The sequence below is a fragment of the Bos mutus genome, chromosome 18 (genome assembly GCF_027580195.1).
Source record: "Bos mutus isolate GX-2022 chromosome 18, NWIPB_WYAK_1.1, whole genome shotgun sequence".
In the NCBI taxonomy this organism is placed as follows: Eukaryota; Metazoa; Chordata; class Mammalia; order Artiodactyla; family Bovidae; genus Bos; species Bos mutus.
The window spans coordinates 26,457,263-26,474,733 of record NC_091634.1 but is presented as its reverse complement, the minus strand read 5'-3'; the positions used below and the strand labels follow the sequence as shown (position 1 = coordinate 26,474,733).

The following is a 17,471-nucleotide window of genomic DNA, read 5'->3' as shown; positions in this document are numbered from 1 at the left end:
TACGTTATCTGGGGGATCTCCTTTTTTACCTCCTGTAATTTGTGATATCATAATTAGGCCTGCATATTATTTCTGAACACTGCCATACAATGTACCTCATTTAGCTGGGCTTATGGAGATTAGATCATGCACAGGAAGCTGGCTCCTTCGTTATCAGGCTCCACAGAGGAGTTGGGAGGCTTAAGGAGTATGAAAAATTAGGGTTGATTTAAAGGGACAGGGTTCTCTGGAAAAGCACAGAGATTTTTCCAGCTTGTGCCTCCTTGACCTTTAGTTTCCCATCATTGATTTCCACCTCACTCCTCTTTGTGTTAATTAGGGCCTCTTCTAAGTTTTCCTTTCTTCACCCTTTAAGATAGGTCTGCTTGTAGAGAGCAGACATGCAGACACCTTGGAGGAAGCGGAAGGCGAGACAAATTGGGAGAGCAGGATTGACATATATGTACTACCGTGTGTAAAGTAGCTAGTGGGAAGCTGCTGTATGGCACAGGGAGTCTCAGCTGGAATGTATGCAAACGTAGAGTTGATTCACTTGTACAGCAGAAACTAGCACAATATTGTAAACCAATTATACTAAAAAAAAAAATAGGTCTGCTAATACAGACTTTGTGAGATTGTTATAATTTCAATGAGCCAGCTCTTTAAAAGAATCTAACCTGGTACCTGGAAGATAAAAATCCTAGCATAGTTCCTGGAACACATATGTGTGCTCCATTGTCAAGTGTGTAATCATCGTCAGAGCCTCTTTTTTCTTCTTTTATTATTATTACAGTTGACACCATCAGGTTTTAGTTAATTTATTAGAATAGAATTAAGTACATTTTAAAATCCTATTATGCTTGATTGGAGTTTTGAATAGCATTTTAGCACTTTGTAAGGTATTTTAAATTATCCACCTTGAATAATAACAACAGTATTATTGTTTTAACTCATTTTATTCTTCCTGTTAGATCACAAGCAATGAAAGAGAACAATTTTTCTTCACCTTGATATTCAGAGTAGTGCAGTGCCTAGAACAGTAGTTTGATTCCAGTATGTATTCAGAAAAGTTTGTTGAATCCTTTTTGAAAGGTACAAATAAAATATTTAACATAGTTATTGTTAATAAGCTTCAGCATCCTCACATACTTAACCCTATAAAGCCAGTGCAGATTTAGGTGCACATTGATTGAACTGGGGAGAATAGGACTTGCCCATGTGGCAGTCACATCTGGAGAATGACAAATCTAGGGACTTCCCCTTGTCGTCCAGTTGCTGAGACTCTGTGCTCCCAATGCTGGGGGCCCGGGGTTCAATCCCTGGTCAGGGAACTAGATCCCACGTGCCACAGGTAGAAGATTCTGCATGCTGCAACTAAGACGCAGCACAGCCAAATAAATAAATAAAAACAAATAAAAAAAAGGACAAACCTAGAGCAAACTTTTATTTTGCTTTTTTTTCTTTCAAATCTAGTCTTAAGCTTTTCTGTTTGCTTGTTAGTCCTAGTAGCAGGGCCTTTAGCAGTAAGATAACTATTGTATAGATGAATAGTAGATGAGGAGGCTCTGAGCTAGTCAGAAGTAGGAAAGGAATAGGTCAGAAAATGGGTCCATCTGCCTGGTTCCCCAGCAGTTCTTCAGGCTGCATGCATGAAGGGTGATACTTCATTTCAGTCTCGCTATGTTTCAACCTGTCTGCCAATCTCAGGTGTTTTCCTTAGCCTTAGACTTAAAAATGTTCACCTTAGGACTGGAGTGTTACTTAAGGTAAGCCTTCAGCCCTGCTGGTATGTGTGCGGTGTTTGACTCCCATTCCTCAGGCCTTGCACTCACTGTACCGCTGTGTCCTTTTCCCTAGGTGTATGTGGTCGGGAATGAACCTTTATCAGTTTTGGTGGATTCTCTGCTTCCTGTCCTGGGAGTCCTCTTCTCTCTTTACTGTTTTACCAAGCAGAGCGTGTCTCATCTAAGGTAAACAACCTAGAGAACCTTCTTGTTTGTAAACTGTGAAGTCTTTCTTGCATGTTGTTCTTCTTTTGAATATGACTTATGCCCCTTCGTAGTTGTTTTTTATTTTTTCTTTCAAGGTCAGAAAAACTTCTGACAGTCCTCTAGAAAAGAAAGAGTGCTTTGCAGATTGCAGGGGAATTGGATTTAGTTTCTAGAATGACCTTCCTCAGCCTCTGTTTTAGACATCAGAGGGAAAATCTCTGTACACGTATGAGCATGCCCCTGTTTGACCAGTGAACAATACTGCTACTGTATGTCTGGGGAGGAGGAAATAGAGGTTAGACCATGAACACCTTGTGAGCAATTAGAAATCAAGTTTGGGAAACCTGGATCTGAATGTGGCACTCTGTAATTTAGGCCTGGATTTGGTGTTTGTGCACAGTGTTAATGAGAAAGAAGGAGTTCCTCAGTCATCCAGAAAATAATCTTCTGTATTGAAATTTAAGTGGGACTCATTATGTATAGACACTGTTCTCACAGTGATTTGTGTTGTTTCTCTCTCCTTATTAGACTTAAATTGGAAGATTGGGATTGACACATACACACTACTAGGTATAAAATAGATAATAAGGACCTGCTGTATAGCACAGGGAACTCTACCCAATACTCGATAACGGCCTATATGGGAAAAGAACCTTAAAAAAGGGTGGATATATGTATAACTAATTCAGTTAGCTATACACCTGGAACTAATACAACATTGCAAATCAACTATACTCCAACAAAAATTTAAAAAATTTCTATCCTTTCCAAAGTCCTACAGAATTCTGATTTTTGGTGTTTGGAAATCCCCCCATATGTAATCTCATACACAGTAATATTATCTTCTTCATAGGGTTATTATGAAGACTAACTATATTGAAGTAAGTGTATAGCACTGTCCTTGGCAAATTATAAGCTCAATAAATAGTCATTATCATCATCATTGTTAACTGATAAAGGGAAGTACTCAGTCTGGCATATTATTCACAGCTTACATATTGTCTTTTGGTTAGGGTGTCACTGAAGCCTACAGCCATGAGGGAAGTGACAAGAGAAAGTGCATTGGAAGATGGAGGGTATAAATGTGTGAATTTGGCTTCTGAAGACCATTCCTATAATAACTCTTGTTCTAGTTTTGAAATTGAAGTCCTCACAGCACTATCATGTCTCATCAGACTGAGAAGGAAGAAGCAAACGTTTATTCCACTTCTCTCCTGGTTGACTGGCACAGATAAGAGGGGATAAGGAATCAGCAAGAATTTGCTGGTGTACTATTTCTTGGTCACCAGTTATTGGTCCCATTGACGGTAGATGGTTTGATCCGTGCCAGCATTCTTTCACAGTGCCTGGTCCAAAGGCAGTGAGTACACTTGGAATTAACAAAAAAAACCATGTGGGGCTCATGTGTCATATCAGAGCTGCTTGTACAGCCAGAGATTAGTCAGTCGCTCATCAAATTTCAGGATGTTTGCTTTCTGAAATTCTTAAGCATAGTTTCCGCTCCCACACGTCAGTAATACTAGGTGATTGTGCCAGCGTTTAGAATGCATGGAACCTGACAGTCATTCTTTCTTTTTCTGTGCTAACTTGTTAGACATGTAGAGTATGATGACAAGCTCATTTATAACTGCTTTTTTCTGCCAGGTCACTTTGCCAAGAGATCTTATTATGGATTCTGGGGAGACTGGAGAGAAAGAAGGCAATTGCTAGCCTGAAAGGATTTGCAGGGTTGGACAAATCTGTGCCCGCTCTCCATTCTCTGTGCCACTTTAGAGCTGCCATTCAGGGCGGCATTATGATCACCATCAAAGAGGCCTTTTGGTGAGTCCACCCATTCTTCGCTCTCTCTTCAGATTTAATTGTACCCAAAAGGCTGTTCTATGACTTGTCCACTAAGGGGCGCTGATAGAAAGGAAACCAGAAATTAGCAGCTGAGGTGTTATTTATAATCTCTAAGTGAAAGGTGACCCTTAAATGATCCTCCAGGTTTTTCCTAGATGCTAACTAATAGGTGCAGTTTACTGCAGTCTCACAGCTCTGTGTCATAACAAGCCCACTTATTTCGCAGAGTCTTTGCCAGTGAATCAGAGTAATTGGCAAACACCTTTCACCCTCAACACTATAACAATCCAGTTCTCTTTCTGACATTCAAAATGGTATATGTGTGTTCAGAGTCAGACTTACTCCTAAGGGAAATTCTCTCAGAGCACTCTTACGGTAATTTTGTGATAGAGGTTTGTTTCTCTTAGGGATTGTTTAGAAAGCAGCTAACTGATGTTAGTGGAATGGATAATTTATTTCTCCTATGTCTCACAAATGTATTTTACATTATTTCCATTTTCTGGGTGATATGTGTATATGTTACCACCTCAGAACATAAATTCTTGTTGATCAGAGTCCATGTAATATTTAACTGGTGGCAGCTGCTCTACTCAAATGTCATATCACATTCAAAGTCCTGCTGTTTGTTAAAGTGTTTAAGTCTAATATTTTTATTCATGGTCAGCTTGATTAAGTTTTTTTTTTTTTTTTTTTTGGTTAAGTTTTAAAACACGTATTCAATCAGAAAATTTTTCTGTTTTTCGAACAGAAAAAAAATATTGATTGCAAATAGAACCATCAGTGTAGGTTTTGCAGTTACAACTATGCCCCTGAACAAAGGGAGCTTAATATTTTTTGTCATTTTTATTTAAAACCACTTTGGAACAGTTTAGAACCAATTTAGTGACTGCATAGAAAATTTCATAGTATTTGACTTATCAGCAGTTAAAACTTAGTGCTATATTAACAAGTCTTTAGTGCAAGTATGTCAAAATCAATAGTTTCTATTGAAACTATAGTTTCTCTCTTTGGCAGGAAAAAAAGTAAATAGGCAGTGATAGAATGAATCTCCGTTCACTGCCAGAAGCGATAGATCCTTAACTAGGGGTCTCTACATGGACTTCTGAGACTCTATAATCCCCTTGAAATTACACACAAGGGATTTTTTATATGCAAATACAGATTCTTTGCTGAAAATAGGGTCCATAGCTTCCATTACATATTGAAGACACTCCATTTCTCCAGTAAGTTGACACTGTACCAGACTGGGATGGTGGGGTGGTGGTGGTGTCTGGTGTGTGTGTTTACGATTTCTTTTAAAACTGCTCATGGTGTTCATCCCCCAAGCCCGTGGTCTTTATCGCCACTTACCTTTCACTCCACCATTCTGCCCAGCAGCATTAGTTATCAATAAGAAGTCTGATTAAAGAAACTAGAAGAGCAGCTTAGATTCTATCATCTTTGGATCCAGAATTTTTACTTTTCTGGAGCTAAATGTGACTATTTGAAATTGATTCTTCCATTGCAGTTTTAAGAATGAATAAAACAATGCTTCTGAAGGTAATTGTTAGCATGTCTTTTTTTATTTTTTAAAGAATCTTTGAATATGGTATTTCATTTTGATAAGATCGTTCACAGAAGGTTAGACACAATTTCAGCTTTTCTTCTAACTTAAAATGTGTTGGAGATAACATGAATGATCTCTAAAAGATAGGATAATATAGGAAGTAATCCTAAACTTAACTTCTAGGTGATTCATTCTACTAAAGGATTATAAATACTATGTTACTAGTGAACCAGCAGATTGGGACATACTGCCCAGTGAGACTGTTTGCTAAATTAACTTTAATAATTGTACTTTTCACTGAAATGAAGCAACACCTGTCATTTTTTCCCTCAATTTAATCTGAAAGAAGTTTTGTTCTTTCATCACAAAAATAGTAAATGTTCTTTGTATAATATAAAAAAGCATAAAGAGGAAACAAAAGTTACCAACTGTCCTAATCACAGTTTACACGATTTTAGCGTCTTGTTTTTAGTGTATCTTCTGTACCTTTGTATTTATTTACGTGATATAGTATAAGAATATTATATGTTGGCTTTTTCACTTGTCTGATGAATGAAAACTAGAAGCCATAGTACCTTATGAGAATTTTCCTTAAACTTTTTGCAGAAATCACAACACTGTTTTTGATAATTTAGCCACAGTATTACTTGGAAATTCAGCCTGCTCAGTTTTCTGAATCTATGGATTTTTACAAGTCAACAATTGGCTCACTGAGATTGACTGAATCTCTTCCTATGAAGATTATGTCTTTTTCCCACTGCTCATAACCCTTAGCAGCTCATTGAAAAAAATCCAAGCTCCTTTGACTGGCATCCAACATTCTCTGTGGTCTGGCCTCACTTTTCAGCCTTCTCTTGTCTCTTCTCTTCTTCAGGAACCAGAATATATGCATAAACCTGTACTTTAATTCCTCATTGCATTTGAAGCTTATTGAAATAATATCAATAGTGATCTCTCAACGTCCATCTTCAAATGAATCTTTTCCCCATTTGAGCAAATGACTATACAAAACATGATAGCCTAGCTTCTGAGAATAAATAACTTTTTCAGCATGGAGAAACAGGAAAATAATTTAAACATTTTTGAGCTTTATAATGATTTACTGTATGAAATTAACATGTTACTTTAGAAGATTATTAATGGGGTCTCCAAAAAAAAAAAAAAAGAATAGCTCTGGGAAATAAATCTCCCCCTGCATTGCAGTGATGAAGATGAAGCCCTGTACCAAAAGGTGTCCTCAGAGCAGTGCCGAGTGGAGCACCTTGGGGGCTTGCTGTCCCATTGCCAGGAATGTGGTTTAGCAGGTGACTTCTTCATCTTCTGCTTGAAGGTAAGAATTGTGTATAGCTCACTGTCATTTTTATTCTAGGGTAGTATCAGGAGCACCTTTGAATTTGCCAGGCAGTCATAATTTTAGGTTCTAAAATTAGGTCTTAATTTAGGAGAAATAAAGTTCATAGGGTAATATTTTCTTTTCAGTAGCGTTTGGTTCAGTCAAAAAGAAATTTACCTTCAGCAGTATACATAGGATCGAACTCCTTTGCGAGGTAATCTCCACTGAATTTTTAGAGATGACCAAAGTAAAGCGATTGATCTACGAAAGGGTTAATCTTTGCTCTGCGTTGACAGTAAGAACTCTTTTGAAGTTAATAGCAGGTTTTACAGCTGTGGAATAATCCCTCATCCTTTCTGACTGTTGTTTTGTCAGGTATTTGCAAAGGAGATTTAGCAGTTCTGCCCCTCTCATTTCATTTTGTAGCCACTTGAAGCCTTTTCCGGGTTTATTTCTTAGTCTGGTGGCTTTGTTTTCTTTTGCTCTAATGTCAGTAACTTATACCCTGTTACTCCTTATTTGCATTGTTAGAGACCATGAATCAGTGTCTCTGATTCCCTGTCATTGATCTCTGCCTTCTTTGGTATTTTCCCTAAAGAAAATGTCCACTCTAAGAGAATGTCTTTGGAGTTTAAGGTTGGTGTGGGTTGGGAGAATGAGAGGAGGAAATCAGGGCTAACGTTCCTAGAATTGAAGTGGGGGATACTTTTTTGAGGTTTCTCACCTCTCTTATTCACATTCATACCCCTGTGCAGCCACTCACTGTAAATAACATCCCAAGAAAATATTCTCCTAATTGGATGATTTTTTAAAATTTGTTTCAAAAAGTCAAAGGGCTTTGCTCTGAACCAAAGTTCCTCTACCTTGGTGCTATTGACATGTTGGGCTAGGTATTTGTTTCTTTGAGTGGGGGCTTCCTGTCCATCATAGGATGTTTACCAGCATCCCTGACCTCTACTCAGAGATGTCTGTGTCATCTCCCAGTTATGACAACCAAAAATGTCCCTCAGCATTGCTAAATGCCCACTGGAGAGCAAAATTGCCCAGAAACAGTTGGGCACCACTGCTCTAAACTGTCAGTTATTAATACTGTGGTTAAAGTATTCATTATTATGGAACTTAAGGTTTTCCTTTCCCACGGAAATTTACAGATGAAAGCTAGGGAAAATCTTATAAAACCCACAGTAATGAATTACCTGTTAGTAGAAGTTCAGTTCTGAATATCCTAGGGAAAAAGAACTCTGGTGGTAAAAGCATCTAATAGTCACTGAAAAGGGTTTGGAAATGTTATATGACCTCAGTTCAAGGGAGGCTAGTGGTAGAGATCATAAAAATAGTGATAAAGTAAGTAGTTTGTCAGGCTAGTTCTTTGTGTGTGTTTATGATTTTTATTGTAAAGTTTATCATTTTCATATACTTGGCACATTGATATATGTATTACTCTGCAGCTTACCTCTTCCATTCAGTTGTGTTTTTAAGATTATATTGATATTTGTGTAGATCTAGTTCATTTATTTCAACTGCTGCAATATAGTAAATACATCACAGCTTATTCATTCTCTTATCGAAGGACATTTGTTTCCAGTTTTTGGCTATTATAACTAATGCTGTAATGAACAGAGACTGGTTCTCCATATATACATTTCAAATGAGTTTTCTGTTTTTAAAGTCCTTAGTTCTGTAGGATTTTTCTTTACTTTTTCTTTTCTCCCACACTGATAGGAATTAACTCACTTGGCTGTGGAAGATGAAACAGAGTTAAAAATGAAGTCTTTCTCCAACAAAAGCCTTTTGGAATTAGAACAGCACCAGACTCTTCTGGTGGAAGGTCAGGAGCGGAAGCTGCTGGTTCTCCAACTGGTGGCTCTTCTGTGTGAGAGAATGTCTGAGCAGATATTCACCAACATCACTCAGGTCAGTGGCTGCCACATAACGGATCCCAGCCTGGTGGTATTTGTCTGTTTTGGTTTCTTTCATTCTTTCCCAAAGATATTTTTTAAAATGTCACTCAGAGTGTGTTTTGATGACACTTGTATCAGTGTTACACCTGGAATTCTGGTTAAAAGTAAATTACTGAGCCACACCAGACTAAGAGAATCAGTACTTTCATAGGTCCTGGGAATTGTCATGTTTAACAAGCTCTTGAAGTGGTTCTTGCGCACATAAAACAGAACTGTTTTAAATATTTATATATCTCAGTGGTTTTCAACTTTTGGTGCAAATAAATTGCCTGGGATCTTTTTCCTAATATTGATGCCCAGCCCACTTTTAGAAATTCTGATTCAGTATGTCTACATTAGAGTCTGGGCATATGTATTTTTTATTTTAAGCTCCATAGATAATTTTAATGTACACTAAAAGTTGAGAATGAGGGACTTCTCTGGCAGTCCAGTTGTTAGGACTCTGGCCTTTCAATGCAGAGTGCACGGGTTCAACCCCTGGTCTGGGAACTAAGATCCTGTAAGCTATATGTCATGGCAGGAAAAAAAAAAATGTTGAGAATGATTAAAACTCAAATTTGAAAAAAAAAATCACTAATGATCACATTGAATTTTATAGGTCCTCTAACAGCTTATCACAACCTGTGAAGTGTTTTTGTTGCCTTTTTATTTTGCCAATGAAGTTTACAGATTTTATTTAGTGCCTTCAGGATCAAGTAACTGTGGATCAGATCAGTGCTTGAATTTAATGGCTCAGCCTTTTTTTTTTTTTTTGGCCAGCGTTTTTTACATACATATATATTTATTTATTTATTTTTGGCGGTGCTGGATTTTTACTACTGAAAGGGCTTTTCTCTAGCTGCAGCGAGCAAGGGCTACTCTTCATTGCAGTGCACGGGCTTCTCATTGCAGTGGCTTCTCTTGTTATGGAGCATGGTCTCTGGGGCCTGCAGGCTTCAATAGCTGTGGCACACGGACTCAGTGGTTGAGCTCAGGGGCTCTAGAACATGGCTTAATAGTTGTGGTGCATGGGCTTAGCTGCTCCACAGCATGAGGGATCTTCCTGGACCAGGGAATGAATGTGTCTCCTGCATTGCTAAGCAGATTCTTTACCTCTGAGCCACTAGGGAAACCTTTTGCCAGCATTTTTTAAAAGTAGGAATTAAAAGTACTAAAGCATAGGCAGTGTAGTCATATTTTACCCTTTACCACAGTTGGTTGTGGCTTGGTTGGTGAATAATCAGCTGTAAGATGGTCTGATTGTCACACTTAAATCTGACACTCCAGCTCTTTGTATCATCGTCATTGTCCTCTGCCTTCGGGTGTTGCTAAGCAGCATTTCACTACAGCTCCTGCTGAGAAAATTTGCAGCTGCCTGTCAGCTCTGACTTATCGTGCCTGTTTAATGAGATTTATGCTCATGATTTCTTTTCTGGCCTCTTACTCCTTCAGTTCATTGACCCTGTATTACTCAGTAGGGTGATTTGTTTCTCCTGTGTTTATATCAATTCGCTAAAGAATTTTTCACCCAGACCTTGTTTTTGTCTCAGGATGCCCATTGGAAAGGGAAATGGTTTAAAAACTGATATGACTTAAACTTTCCCACTTATCTCCCTTTGCTCCTAATTAAGGAACAATGGCATTAGGCTGATACAAAAGTGATTTGTCCCATTAAATTTTCCTTCATCTGAGGTTGAACTGTATCATGACAAAAAGGACCACACAAAACCCCACTGAACTGCATCTTGTAGACTTAGTGATGGTGATAATTTTGGTATGTTATTTTGAAATACATACATGCATATGGATAAATTATAAGTAATAAATTAAAAGTAATTTTGTTAATATCATTAGGAATGAAGACTTTCAGTATAAAAAATAAAAGAGTTTAATGAATTTAAGTTAAGTAGAACCCCTGTCATATTAAATTTTAACTGGAAGTGTTTGTTTGAACTCATAGTTTATTTTTCTCATTTTTAAAAACATATTTCCTAGCTCAGTCCATTGTCCGTGCCAAGAAACAATGACAGTCCAGTAGCCCTAAGCATCACTAGTACCAGATTATAGTTTCTAATCACCACTTCCTACCAGAAGAACACAAAGCTCATTGGATTAAAGGTCCAGGGCAGAAATTGTACAGTGTAAGCCTCAGGGCATCTTGTTGTACCTGAAAACCAGGAAGCAGTCTGAGATTAACAGGCTCATGACAGTAGCATTCAGAAGTTAACTTTGGAGGGGCTCCCACTGACCACAGGTAGGACAATTTGAGCATGAAAGAGAATAATGCCTGCAGTGGATTGAAATGCATCTAGTTCCCCCCCAAAAGGTATCTTGTAGGACATCTTTGGAGGTTCCTAGGTGATCAGTTCACTACTTTGTAAATCGATAAATGCAGGGAAAGAATAAGACATTTATCTTTCCTGTGGGAACTATGTTTCCATGTAATTAGTCAATGAAGAAATTTTTTTCTTTGTGTAAGAGCCACAGCTGGAAAATTCGAAATGAGAACTAGAAAATTATATCAATATTTTGCAATCCCCTAATGAAATAATCGATTGAGGTAGCAATCATCAGTGTCTACAAAAACCATTAGGGATACTTTATAATGAATGTATTAGGCCAAATATACCCAAACCATCTGATCCTTTCTTCTCCCAGCATTTAATTATAAAAACTTTCAAAAATTTCGAAGAATTTTATAGTGATTATCTGGATGTCCACCACCTAGATTCTGTTATTAGTCTTTTACTGTATTTGCTTTATCACATTTTTATCTATATCTCCATCTGCCTGTCCATTTTATTTTTGGTGAATTTCAGGGTTAATGCTAATATCAGTATGTCGTTGTTCAGTTGCCCAGTGATGTCTGATGCTTTGACTCATTTCAGAGGGTCAAAGAAAGAGTGTTCGTATATGTTTCCCTATATATTTCAGCTTATTCTTTTTTTTTTCCAGCTTATTCTGATTTTTTTTTTTTTTGGTTGCATTGTGTGGCTTGTGGAATCTTAGTTCCCCAACCAGGGATTAAACCTGCACCCTCAGCAGTGAAAGCAAGTAATCCCAATCACTAGATTGCCAGGGAATTCACTGGGCTGAGTAATCTTAGCATCACTATAAAAAGAGAAGCAGACATTATGATGTGCCTCTCATGTAATGCAGTATGACATATGCCATACCACCAGGAAGTGTTCTTCCTCTCCAAACCCCCAAACAATATAAAACAACCCCCATCCCCTCACCACCCCACAGGATAAAGGAGCAAATTAAATGCAATGAAGAAGCAATTAGCCAAATCCATGATGCAGGAAATTCCATAGTACAAATAACCCAGTTTCTTCATCAGATAAATGGCATTAAGGAGGGACAGGGCTGTTGCAGCTTAAAAGGGATTTGAGACCTATCAGGGAAGTGTAATGAGTGGTTCTTGATTCAAACAAACCAATTGTACCAAGACATTTTTGTAAAAGTCATGGACCCAGTGTTAGAAGATATAAGGAATTTGTTTTTTGTGTATTTGTAGTAAAGGTAGTTACGTAAAAGGGGCTTCCCAGATAGCTCAGTTGGTAAAGAATCCGCCTGCTGTGCAGGAGACCCCAGTTTGATTCCTGGGTCAGGAAGATCCCCTGGAGAAGGGATAGGCTACCCACTCCAGTATTCTTGGGCTTCCCTGGTGACTCAGACAGTAAAGAAGAATCTGCCTGCAATGAAGGAGACCTGGATTTGATCCCTGAGTTGGGAAGATCCTCTGGAGGAGGGCATGGCAACCCACTCCAGTATTCTTGCCTGGGAAGTCCCCATGGACAGAGGAGCCTGGTGGCCTACAGTCCATGAGGTCACAAAGAGTCGGACACGACTGAGCGTCTAAACACAGCACAGTTATGTAAAAAGACACATCTCTCTATTTGTTACAAATGCATATTGAAGAATTCCTGGATGAAAGATGAAAAATTTTAAAAACTGTGTTCAATTAGATGAAGAATGATTAATAAATTGTGATATATTCATACAATGGAAAAAAAAACTGTGTTGGCAAATGGTATATTAGTATGTGAGATAATGCAAAGAAGAATGAGGCATGGAATGGTCTTTACTGATTCAGAGCCCTGTTCCAACTCCCAAGTTCTTTTATTCCATTAATATGTATTAAGGGCCTACTATGTGCCACCTACTCTTCTGGGTATCAGAGACATAGCAGTGAACAAAACAGACATATCTGTGCTCTCATGGAGCTTCAGTCAGTTCAGTTCAGTCGCTCAGTTGTGTCCGAATCTTTGCGACCCCATGAATTGCAGCCCACCAGGCCTCCCTGTCCATCACCAACTCCCGGAGTTCACTCAGACTCACGTCCATCGAGTCGGTGATGCCATCCAGCTGTCTTATCCTCTGTCGTCCCCTTTTCCTCCTGCCCCCAATCCCTCCCAGCATCAGAGTCTTTTCCAATGAGTCAACTCTTTGCATGAGGTGGCCAAAGTACTGGAGTTTCAGTGTTAGCATCATTCCTTCCAAAGAAATCCCAGGGCTGGTCTCCTTCAGAATGGACTGGTTGGATCTCCTTGCTGTCCAAGGGACTCTCAGGAGTCTTCTCCAACACCACAGTTCAAAAGCATCAATTCTTCGGTACTCAGCTTTCTTCACAGTCCAACTCTCATATCCATACATGAACACTGGAAAAACCATCGCCTTGACTAGACGGACCTTTGTTGGCAAAGTAATGTCTCTGCTTTTGAATATGCTATCTAGGTTGGTCATAACTTTTCTTCCAAGGAGTAAGCGTCTTTTAATTTCATGGCTGCGGTCACCATCTTCAGTGGTTTTGGAGCCTAGAAAAATAAAGTCTGACACTGTTTCCACTGTTTCCCCATCTATTTCCTATGAAGTGATGGGACCAGATGCTATGATCTTAGTTTTCTGAATGTTGAACTTTAAGCCAACTTTTTCACTCTCCACTTTCACTTTCATCAAGAGGCTTTTTAGTTCCTCTTCACTTTCTGCCATAAGGGTGGTGTCATCTGCATATCTGAGGTTATTGATATTTCTCCCGGCAGTCTTGCTTCCAGCTTGTGCTTCCTCCAGCCCAGCGTTTCTCATGATGTACTCTGCATATAAGTTAAATAAGCAGGATGACAATATACAGCCTTGACGTACTCCTTTTCCTATTTGGAACCAGTCTGTTATTCCATGTCCAGTTCTAACTGGAGCTTACATTCATATGTATATATAGAGAGACAGTAAACAAGGCAAAATACACAGCATGTTAGATGGTGATAAGCACTAGAAAGAAAAAATCTAACAAGGAAAGGGATGGTGAAGGGAGTGTGGTAAGGTAAATAGGGTGGTCATGGAGAATCTCACTGAGAAAAGTAACTTTTGAGCAAAGATCTGAAGCAGGGAAGGAGGGAGCCATTGATATACCTAGGGGAAGAGTGTTTCAGATGAGAGGGAGTATGCCCAGAGTGTGGCAGGATCAGCAAGGGGGCCAGTGTATATGGAGTGGAATGAACAAGATTCCCTTTTTCCTGCCCTTCCAGGAAACTGCCACCCTCTGCACCATTCTGTAACTAGATCACTGTAATTGGCGGAGTAAAAGGGGTTCTATTTTCATATGTTACATTTTTTAACATAAGTAACACCTGCACCTGCTCACTGTAAAAATATTTAAGCCACATAAGAGTACAAATTTATAAAAAGTAGAGACTTCTGATTAAAGATGCTATATTGAACAAAAGATGGTGTTTATCTGTTCCCTCTGGAAACCACAGTGACCAGCAGAGCAGGAGACGAGATACAGTAGGTCAAAGAGAGTAACTAGAAGATAGTAGCAACTTCAGAAAATGGAAAGCCAAGTGCTTGCATGAGAGAAGTCAGGAAGCAAAGCCATGTGCCTCTAAAGAGCTGTTAAAAGTTTTTTTTTTTTTTTTTTTTTAATTTTATTTTATTTTTAAACTTTACATAATTGTATTAGTTTTGCCAAATATCAAAATGAATCCACCACAGGTATACATGTATTCCCCATCCTGAACCCTCCTCCCTCCTCCCTCCCCATACCATCCCTCTGGGTCGTCCCAGTGCACTAGCCCCAAGCATCCAGTATCGTGCATCGAACCTGGACTGGCATCTCGTTTCATACATGCTATTTTACATGTTTCAATGCCATTCTCCCAAATCTTCCCACCCTCTCCCTCTCCCACAGAGTCCATAAGACTGTTCTATACATCAGTGTCTCTTTTGCTGTCTCGTACACAGGGTATTGTTACCATCTTTCTAAATTCCATATGTATGCGTTAGTATACTGTATTGACCCAATCAAAAAATGGGCCAAAGAACTAAATAGACATTTCTCCAAAGCAGACATACAGATGGCTAACAAACACATGAAAAGATGCTCAACATCACTCATTATCAGAGAAATGCAAATCAAAACCACTATGAGGTACCATTTCACACCAGTCAGAATAGCTGCGATCCAAAAGTCTGCAAATAATAAATGCTGGAGAGGGTGTGGAGAAAAGAGAACCCTCTTACACTGTTGGTGGGAATGCAAACTAGTACAGCCACTATGGAGAACAGTGTGGAGATTCCTCAAAAAACTGGAAATAGAACTGCCTTATGATCCAACAATCCCACTGCTGGGCATACACACTGAGGAAACCAGAAGGGAAAGAGACACGTGTACCCCAATGTTCATCACAGCACTGTTTATAATAGCCAGGACATGGAAGCAACCTAGATGTCCATCAGCAGATGAATGGATAAGAAAGCAGTGGTACATATATACAATGGAGTATTACTCAGCCATTAAAAAGAATACATTTGAATCAGTTCTAATGAGGTGGATGAAACTGGAGCCTATTATACAGAGTGAAGTAAGCCAGAAGGAAAAACACCAATACAGTATGTTAAAAGTTTTTTGAGAAAAGGGGAAAAAAGGCAAACCACTTCTCTCTGCAGAAGCCTGGAAGGACTGGGGGCACCAGATGAGCCCAAAGATGGAGCTGAATTTGAACCATGTTGACAAGCTCCACAAGAGTCAGAAGACTATTTGATTCCTTCTTTAACTTTGTACAATCACCTCCCCTCCCCAGCAAAAAACTAGAGGTTTATTGTTGAGAGAGGTTGAACCCAGAGACTTTGAACTTGGCTGATGCAGCATGCTGCAGAATGGGAGGATTAAGTCGAAGTCTGCAGACTTAACAGTGAGGCCTCAGCTCCCTTATAGTCATCTGTAAGGGCAGTGTTGGCAATAGGTTTACATATCCCCAAAGGATCATTGTGACGATTTAAGTGAGTAAATACCTATAATACATTCAGAACAGTACCTGGTAAATTGTAAATGCTTACTATTGTCACTAAAATAGCTAAGTAAAACCAGTTGCCTCTGTAGAATCAGGTGGGGAGAAATAGGGTAGGCAATTGCCATTTTTTCATTATAAACTTTCACGAGTATTTGGCTTTTAGAATGACATTGCTTTACAAAAATGTTTAAGTAAAAAATAAAGGTGTCTTCCATTGTCTGCTCAATACACATAAATTCTAGAACCAACAGCAGTCACATACCTACCTATTCTCGTGGCTGACAGTTCATAAAATCACAGGAAATGATTAGTGGGGGAGGAGGTGTTGTCAAAATGGGTATACAGGTTTTGTTGTTACAGGAAAGTTTAGGAGCAAAGGTACTTCATAAATAATAATACCAGCTGGCTGTCATACCAGTTAACAGCACCCAGGTTTTTTTTTTTTTTTTAATACACATACAAACTGAAAGTTTCTTTCTTAACAAAATTAGGATCATACTACTTGTTTAGCAGTATTAAGCATAGTAGATAGATCAATCTATAGTGGGGTAGATAGATCAGTAGGTAGTTAGGCAGAGAGATAGAGGACAGGAATTTAGAATAAGTTGGAAGGCTAGATAATTCTGTTCCAGCATTTTAACAGTGTATTTGCGCTGAAATAGAAGCTTCCTGTAATCAAGGAGTGTTTTAGAAAACTCTTTGAAGGCAAAATAGGTGGAACCCAAGATGGTAGATGCACCAGTTTCTCTGGGAAGAGCCAGTGTCCTTAACTTCTAGTAATCAATAAATTCTCAGGCTTGAGAGGGTTGCCATAACCCGTATTGTTTATTTCAATAAGTGGAACTTTTAATAACCTTTCTAGTTTCCTGCCTGACCTCCAAAAGACAAGTGTTAACAAGCCATTCTCCTAACTTTAAGTCTGCAATAAAGATTGTAGCATAGCATGTGATTTGCCTAGAGAGTTGAACATACAAGCTTGCATGTTATTTAGAGGCTTATTATGACCTATCTCAGCCATCCCATTTTCAAGTTGATTTTTCCCTTTTGAGCCATTAATCCTAAATGTACGTGTGAGTGTGTGTACATGTATGTGTGTGTGCACATATATAGGTATGTGTAGGCATCTTTTATTCAAATGTGTTTCTACTTAAGATGATTAATCAAAGCACAGTTAAAATAATGCTGACCAAATTAATTTCATTTAAGGCTTAGTTGTTATCCAGATGCTGTGTAAACTCTTGTATATGAATAATCTTAATCCTTTAAAACCATTCACTACTTTGAAAAATGACTCTGGATTGGTTGTGCAGATCATTTGGGGACATTGAATTCTAAATAGAATGAATGCCTTTTTGCATATTCTTTGCCTACTAGAACTAGTCTATCAAAATGGGAGTAAGGAATATTTGAGGAGGAATCCTCATTAGGAGAAACAGATCTAAGACACTTAACAAATCATCTTTCATTTAAATTTCCCAGCAAAATTCACAAAAAGTAAAGGAAGGTAAGATGGTGTATTAAAAGATTTGAGAAAGTATAAGTGGACTT

The 17,471-nt window shown here is 38.5% G+C and overlaps 1 protein-coding gene across 4 annotated transcripts in view; it reads left to right on the top strand.

Annotated features, from left to right (window-relative positions):
• TANGO6 (transport and golgi organization 6 homolog) overlaps positions 1-17,471 on the top strand; it is a 184,519-nt gene that overhangs the window by 42,697 nt on the left and 124,351 nt on the right. For all 4 annotated transcript variants that reach the window (XM_070388096.1, XM_070388095.1, XM_070388097.1 and 1 more), the window contains 4 exons: positions 1,837-1,949; positions 3,615-3,791; positions 6,562-6,688; positions 8,414-8,605. In XM_070388096.1, the coding sequence (XP_070244197.1) occupies positions 1,837-1,949; positions 3,615-3,791; positions 6,562-6,688; positions 8,414-8,605 (609 nt within the window). The remainder of the gene's footprint in view (positions 1-1,836; positions 1,950-3,614; positions 3,792-6,561; positions 6,689-8,413; positions 8,606-17,471) is intronic.